Source organism: Daphnia magna, linkage group LG6 (genome assembly GCF_020631705.1).
Source record: "Daphnia magna isolate NIES linkage group LG6, ASM2063170v1.1, whole genome shotgun sequence".
NCBI lineage: Eukaryota > Metazoa > Arthropoda > Branchiopoda > Diplostraca > Daphniidae > Daphnia > Daphnia magna.
In genome coordinates this window covers 8,894,015-8,902,547 of record NC_059187.1, presented here as the reverse complement: position 1 = coordinate 8,902,547, position 8,533 = coordinate 8,894,015, and the positions used below count along the sequence as shown (strand labels likewise).

Here is an 8,533-nt window from a genome sequence, read left to right as displayed (position 1 = left end):
TGGCAGTGCACGGTTGCCATGGCAAAATGAAGCTTCGTTCATACCTTTTTTTGCTTTGAAGAGTAGTATTTATTCCTATTGAAAAATTGTTTTCTCTCTTTTGATTTGGATTTTTTGCGTGTTGAAAATGCGAATTTTTTATATTTTTTTAAAGAATTGATTTGCGGGATTTTGATTGGTCGTGTTTTATCGGGAAGACCAATCCTCTTTTGATCCACTCCCCTCTATTTTTTTGTTTAATAAAAAAAAAAGGGGTGGAATTTAAACACACCCCTTTTGAATTGGTTTTTTTTATTTTTTAGTTGGATCTATTCATCGGGTTGGAAATGTTGTATCCGACCAATGGGATTGAATCGGCTGTGATGCTGCGCAGCAGGGGAAAGTGGGCTGGCTAAATGTCTCATTAATAATTGACGCTTGTGATGGATGTCTGTCAGCCAATGAAAAAGACGGATGCTTACACGAAACCATGATACCATGTATTGATGAATATTAAGGGAAAATTCAAAATGAGATTTCAAACGAGAACAAAAATTGAATTTCAAACGGAAATAATTCACAAATCATAAACGACGGCGGGGGATTTTATTTTACCTTTTGTTTTGAATTTCGTCGGGGGGGGCTGAGTGAAGGTAGTGAGAGGAAGAATTTTTTTTCCTCCCTCATCAGGGCGTTCATTTACACACTCACGAAATGGTCACCACACACACACACACACAGGGATTCACGATTTGAAATGCGGGACAAGACGTAGAAAGAAAAGGGATAGATGAACGACATGTTGACATTTTGAAGAATCATCGTAGGAACTTGACCGTTGCTCTTTTGTTTTAAACCTCGTCCGTAGGAACTTGTGTTTCTTTTGTTGGCATCATAGGAACTTTCAGATTTTCAATTTGCAGATTTTAAACAAAAAAGTTGGGGGATTTTCTCTTTAAAAATTTCACATCGATTAAATTTATAAAGAAAATTCTCGATATTTTGGGGATGGATCAAAACAAAACAGAGTACGACGAATGACGACATTTAAAGTCCCACATCTTTCAGGTTTTTTCAAAAACATTATTTTTTTTTTGTTCTTTTTGTTTTCTCTGCTCATTATTGATACTTTTGCGTCACGTGATATAAATAGCACAGTCCAATTTTAATACGATTTAAAAGTGGGGGACGACAATTTGCATGGGTCACACAATATTGGAAATGAAACACGAAAACACGAGGGAACAACGTTTGATAAGAAAGCCACGATCAATTTTGATTTTTCTGTCAAGAGACGAGTTTTTTAAAATAATTTCTCGCCTATTATTCACGTTTAGGTCGCGCACATGTTTTAAATGTATACAATCAATTCTGTTTTTGTTTTTTTCAGGGGGAAAAACGTCCACCCGAATTATTATTTTCACGTCTGATTATTATGACGACGACACAAGTTTCACGCACATTCACAATTCCAACACACGTATTAAAGGGATAATTATTCAAGCAGTAAAACATTTCTTTAAAAAAAAAACTGTTTAAGGACTCGACCATTTTGATTTTCGTGTAGTTTTGCCGCCTGTGCTGTGATTTCAAACGTCCCACAGCACATTTGGTTTTTTGTTTTCGCTTAAAAAAATTAGCTATTTCCTAAAAGGTAAATTCTATGCATTTCATAACGTCGACTAAATCGGGAAAAATAGCCGCAAAGTTCGTGTCTCGTGTTTTGAAAATGATATTGCTCGCGGACGCCGACGACGCCATTTTCTTAAGAAACCATTCCCGTGCTGATTGACATTAAAATCATGCGATTTAAAAATTTTTCCCGAATTAAATTTTATAAAAAGCGTAAAAATTGAAATCATAAAAAGGGAGGGGTGGGTGCGGGAATGATGAAGGAAAAAGAGACGTCGGTAGGCGTCGTCTGCCTGTTCTCACGATCGTATTACATCGTGCTATCCCAGCGATGAGATAAGCCCATATCGTTTTAAATTAAATAAAAAAACAACAACAACAAATGATTGACTAGACATTTACTGCTGTTAATATCAGACCCAAAAAAAATGGTAGGGGAGTCTTGTTTTGACGCTGAGCAATTGGTAAATATCAATCGACCCTTATATCATATTTGCGCCGTCGCAGTCAACCCTCTTTCTCATCACGACTCGTCCCCCCCCCCACCTTTCCCCCCCTCTCTTATTGCGTTCCACTGGCGTAGGAAGAAAGAACTGAGGGTTGAACAACAATCATCCTCACTACCATCATGACGTTTGCCTCTTTTTTTTTTTTGAAATTTCCGGTGCTTTTGGAGGAGGGAGTTGATGTAAACAAGTACGTGGGTGAATTATTAAAAGGCAATAAAAGTCCAATTGAATTTTAATGAATAGGACATTTCGGGACAGGTGAAAACTGTGGGATAAAATAATTAAAAGTGTGGCGGGAAAATTGAATTTGTTGCTATTGAACAAAGTCAATCGATATCGAGAAAAAATAAACAGCTCGTGATGAGAACGCTCGAAAGAGTTCCCCATTTAACCGACACTTTTGCTCACTGGGGGCAGCAGGTGGTCAGCTACCCACGCCCTTCTAACGCCCTAAAAGGTTTTTTTTTTTACTTCTTCGGCAGTACACGAGGGGTCTCTTTCTGTCGTTACACACACAGCGCACATCTATAAATAAAAACAAGTTTAGCTTGTTTTACAGTCTGCAATTCAGAATCGGCCGTATCAGCAAACGTTTGCCGGTCCCGTAAACAAACAAACAAAATAATACGAAAAAGGAAAAAAATTATTAATTGTAGACTTTTCTCTTTTGATGTATAGTCGTTTCTTTCTTTCTTGTAGCTGCTGTTGCGGTCATTTAGAACCCCCCGCCCCCTCGTATTTCCTCCCGATTTCATTTTTTTTTTTCGGGATGTCGCTTATTTTTTTTTATTTCTTTCTTTTCTCGCAAATCTGAATGTTGCCGCTCGTTTTTATTTTTAGTTTTCTTAAATACACATCAAGAAGGTTTTGATGTGGCAACTTTTATGACTACCCCCCCTCCATTTTTTTTCTGTTGCTCTTTTGGATTGGCTCTTTTGTTTTCGCTTAGTCGGCCAGTTTTTTTGTTTGTATTTATTTTTTTACATGTGACGCATTGTGTATGCGCTGCTTCAGCTTCTTTTGTTTAGTTGGTCGTGAAAAACTTGGGTATTTATATCTTCTCAGAATGTACGTGTGTAACTGTGTGCAATACGTAATATAAGACAGAAAGAGATGGATGGAGATAAAAACAAGGGGGGGGGGAGGCAAACTGATGGCGGAGAAGTCTTTAATCAAAGGGAATCGAATCAAGTTGGGAGGGCGCGTCAAAGTCCCCCCCCCATCCTCTTTGTATTTTTGTCTCTCTTCTATTTTCACTTTCATCCACTTTTTCGAGTTCTTTCTATTTCTCCTTCTCTCTCTCTGTTAGGGTTGGGGGGAGTTGAAAAACAAGAGAGAGGGGAGAGAAAGAAGCTATTATTGATTCGGACGTTCGGGACGCCAGAGTGCGGGACTAACAGAATGGGTGGAGCCTGACTTATTGTAGTACCATCTCCATTCTTTCGATTGGTTACAACTCACATTTCAACATTAAAAGAAAAGCGAATGTTAAATTAATAATTTTTACATCTCCTCTTCTGTGGGCTTTAAAAGGGATTACCCTGGACTGTAAAGATAACTATAAAATAATATTTGGTTTAACAAAAAAAAAAAAAAGGAAAAAGACTAGGACAAGATGTTTCTTAGTGTACTCTGTCCTCTTTGATGTCCATCTTACCGGACGAACCCTTCAAAAAAAAAAATGGATGACAATCGACTGTCCCGCTTTTTGCTGGGCAAACAAGGGAGGGCCATTTGAACCGCAGGTCAATCTTTCCTCCCCCTTTTTTTTTGATGTGTCTCACGTTCGTTTGTTCTCTTGTCTCTAACGATCGAAAGCGAAAAAAAAACCGACGTCTTTTTCGTTTGTTCTGATATTCGTTGAAACAACAGAAAGCGGCGCTGTGATGGACGTCCTTTTTGTCTTCCGGTGGATTTAAAAAAAAAAAGAATATGGGATAAAATCAAGCCTTTAATAAAATAAAAATATTTTAAATAATAAAAATGTGGGGTGAAAAAACAAAAAGAAAACGAAGCAAACCAGGTCTAAATCAATTATATTAATTGCCATACACACACACGGACATAACACACTAAGACGAGGAACTAAGAAAAGAAAAAAAAAATCTATAACACACAGGACGTGAACGAGCAACAAAAGAGACAATTAGTTTTTTCTTTTCATTCTTCAAAATAATAGAAACAAAAGCGGTTGGTGAGAATTCAAATTAACTAAAAAAAAAAAAATCGAAATTCGACTAGGATATGGATATAAATTGGAATGCGCTACATTTGTATGGAATGTCTGAATTTTTAATTTCTGGAATGTTATTTTACACGTAAAAATTAAAAGCAAAATCAAACAAATTGAGGGACGAAATAAAAAACAAAAGAAAGAAATCATAATTGGTTTTTTTTTTTTTTCAAATGCGGTCATTCACGTATGAAGACAAAATGATTCAAAAATGATCCCTGAATGTTTGGCGTCGTCGTCGTTTTCCCGTCAGTTTGGACTTTAAAACGTTTCATTTTTTTTTTTACACGTCCGCGTTTTCTGTGCTATTTCCCGAATTGTTCTTTACAAGTTACCAACAGCAAAAACAAAACACGACACAGGAAGACGACAGCAATAGTGGGGGTGGGGTGGGAGGGGTGTGTGCGCGACATCCATCAGCGATAGTTTTTTATTGGGACGTCATTCGCCTCTCGTCACGCGAACGTTTTTTTTATTTTAAAATATTGTAATACCGACAACTAATCCACACACACACACACCAAACGAAACATTCAAAATAATAAAAATAAAAAAGACATACACAATCCAATTTGACACGTTCAATCTTGGAAAAATTGAAGTTCATTCTTCTTTTTTTTTTCTCGGTTATTTTACTCATTCAGACTTGAAATAAATCATTAAAGACGTACACATTTTGACGAATTCGAGAGATTTAAAAAAAAAAAAGGGGAAAAATTTCTTTATATGTTTAAGATGTAAAAGAGAGAGAGACATAAGCGAGGCCCCGGTATTTGATTATAGTTTGCAGTTGTTGCAGTGGCAGTTAAAGAAAAAAAAATGCCAAGACATCATCATCTTTTTTTTTGAATTCAAAATTCAACTTTCCATCATATTTCCCGCCATTTTTTTGTTTTTTGTTTTTTGCTATTTTGTTATTATAACAACGATTTTTTTTGTTTTTGTTTAAAAGACCCTGTGTTTTGTGTTGTATGGAGAAATCATTTCCTCACGTGTGGTGTCCTTATCCAGCGGTTGACTAGACTCTTTTTTTTTTTTTTAATTATTAAATCCAAAATAAAAAAAAAAAAAAATATTTTTTTAAAAGAAAGAAATGACTTTTTCTTAAATGATTTTGAAAAAAAAAAATTATAATAATCAAAAGAGCTATTTTACCGCCGGATGTTTACGAAAGGGACAAATAAATCCAACACCCAAAAGAAAAAAAAAAAAACAATTAGACGGGACTAGAAACGTCTTTCAAGAGAACTGAAATCTCCTTCAAAAAAAGAAAAGGGAGATATGAATCCAAAAATAATAACGACTTGTTTTTTCTTTTTCCCCTCCCTTTCTTCCGCCGTATCTTTAAGCAGGTGTGAGACTAAAGGTCAACGAAAGCGGATTGGCAATGCGCCGGTTGACGGGCAACAGAATCAACGACGGGATGAAATTACAACTCTGATTCTGACCTTCTTCCTGCTCGTCTTCTTGGCCGTTGTCGCCTTGGTTGTTGGCCGTCGCTGGCCCGTCCTGTTGCTCGTCTGACGGCCGTTTGCCATCGGCCGTTTCTCGGCTCAAACGATTGCCGTTCGATTTGCTGCTGTTGGCCAACGGATCGCTCACTTGTTCATCGGGATCGTAATGGCCGTTGGCTGGTTCGTGATTGCCTTCGCCGGACCGTCGGCTCTTGGCAGATTTATCCGCATCCGGTTGGGTCAACAGGAACGCCTGCAGGACGAAATCTTGACGGTGGGCGTGCTGGCCCCGCACCGTCTGCAGACCCAGTCCCTGTTTGTTGTTGACGATGGCCGCTAGTCGCGACGGATGGCCCACAGCGTTGCTGGCCGTCGACGTTGGCACAGCCAAATAGGGGGGCAGTTGCTGCAGGTCTGGATTGCGGGCCACCACCGGAATGCATTGCTGCGTCCGCAGATGCAGACGCAGCAATTGCGGCTGTCTGGTTGCGTAGCCGCATCGAGGACACGTCAACGGCCGCTGCTGAGACTGGACCGTCTGGCAAGAGACGGGCGACGTCGTCGGCGACGACAGCAAGAATCCCTTGCTGGTCGAGCTGTTGTGGCTCCGCATCGACGGCGGATGGCGTTGCAGGATGTGAGTGAGGCAGAGCTGACGCGTGGCGAATTTGCGGCTGCAGACGGAACATCGGTAACGACGTCGACGACGTCCAGTTGCCCTTCGTTTCGCGTGCCTTTGCTGTTGATTGACGACGGCCACATCGTCGTGCTCTTCGTCGGCCTGCGAGGCGGGTCCAGCCGAAGACGACGGTGGCATCAGGGTGTGCAGGAAGTTGAGGGGGAACTGATGCGCCATCAGGTGAGTCTGGAATTGTTCCAGCGGCAGTTGATGGCCGCACAACGGGCACTGAATCTTTTGCTGGTTGGCAGTTTGGGGCGACCGTCTGCCCCCCACAGCGCTGGATGGCCGAGAATGGGCCGTGCTGGACGCTGGAACGAGACCCGGCATTGGAGGACACGCGTCCGCCTGCCCACCGTGAGGCCGTTCGTTCGAAAACAAGTAGCCCGGCAGCGATCCGGCGCTGAAATCGCAATAATTCGAGCGCTGCAACGACGATGGCGAAGTCGACTTTGGTGAAGGCGACGATACCAAACAGCCCTGATGACTGGTCTGCTCGCTGTTGCCGGACGCAGCGGCCGCCACGGACGCGGGTGCAACTTGCGGAGGAGGCGGAGTCTGGTGATGATCCATCAAATGCGACGCGTGGTTCTTGATCAGGTGGACTTGCAGGGCCACGACGTCGGCGAATTGCTGATTGCAAATGTAACAGCAGGCCGCTGCTGCCGAGGACGTGCCGGAAGAGCCGGAATGATCGTGACTCAGATGCGCTTTGAGAGCCTTGGTGCTCTTGAATCTCTTTGGACACAGAGGGCAGCATTCGGTGGATGTTTTGGCTGGACTATTCGATCCGTCCGCAACGTGTTGTTGCTGTTGCTGATGGAAGGAGAGATCCATGACGGCCGGATGCTGTTGCTCCTTCAACATGGCGCCGCTCAGGCCGTTGGGTAACATCATTTCGTGATCGGGGAAGACGATGCCGTGAGTGTTTTGCTTGTGCACTTTCAGGAAATATTTGGAACACAATTCCTTGTGGCAAATGTCGCACTGGACTCCACCGATCTGAGATCCGCCGCCGCTGGCCTCCAGGTGGATGCCGTGCATCTTCAGCATGTGCGTCTTCATGAAGTACTTGTTGCATAGTTCCTTGTTGCAAATTTGGCAATAGCTGCGCGTGGCCGCCGGCGATGCCGATGAGGATGAACGACCTCCGCCCGAGCGTTTGCCTCCGTGGTGGTGGTGGTGATGGTGATGGTGTCCGGATGCGGACGAAGGTGCGGCCGGGGCGCCGAAATCCAGCAGACGATCTAAACCCAATTGAGACGCGGCCGCAGCCACGGCCGCTTCCATGGCGGCCGCCGATGGATCCACTCCGGTGACGTTGATGCCGTGGTAATTTTGCATGTGAATCTGCAGGAAGGATGGAGTTAAGAAATCTTTGTTTCCGCACAGGTGGCAAATGCTGGATGACGACGACGAGGCCAAATTGGCCAGATCGGATGGATCGCTGGACGCCGGATTGACGATCTTGACGATTCCGCCACCGCTGCCGCTTATGTAAGGATTGGACGGCTCGTTGTTGCCACCGGAGCTCGGCTGGATTGGGTTACCGCTGGCGCTTTTCACGGGTCCGTCCATCCAGCAACGCCTTCGATCGCCTTCGTTGGCCGCGGCCGCAGCCGCCGATGGAGATCCGTTCAATTCCATGATCATCGATTGGAGTTTCTGCAAGTCAGCGCTGATGGTGATTCCGCCGGAAGCATTGTTGGCTTCGCCGCCAGTCGAAACGGGCCCATCTTCATCCGCATTCCGGCCTTCCGGCTCTGATTTGACGACCACCGATGCCGGCCGCGGTGAGGAGGCGTTGAAATGTTCTTCCTGCTCCTCCCGCTCGTTGTCCGACGGAGTGTCTTCGTCCATTCCGGTGGCTGACGCGTCGTTCTCGTGGATCGATTCATCCGCCGGAGGTGGCTGATTGTGGAAATAGGTGCGATGCATGTGCAACAGGTAAGCCGATTGAAATGGCCGCTGGCACAGGTCGCACGACAGTGGCATTCCACCGTCCGTGGCCGCATTCTGATTCGCTTGATTTCCGTTTGTTGTTGTT

At 43.5% G+C, this 8,533-nt stretch overlaps 1 protein-coding gene across 1 annotated transcript in view; it reads right to left on the bottom strand.

The window, feature by feature from the left end:
* Positions 1–457: 457 nt before the first annotated feature.
* LOC123473957 (mucin-12-like) overlaps positions 458–8,533 on the bottom strand; it is an 11,375-nt gene continuing 3,299 nt past the window's right edge. Inside the window, 1 exon segment of the mRNA XM_045175614.1 lies at positions 458–8,532. Coding sequence (XP_045031549.1) covers positions 5,698–8,532 — 2,835 coding nt within the window. The 3' untranslated portion in view covers positions 458–5,697.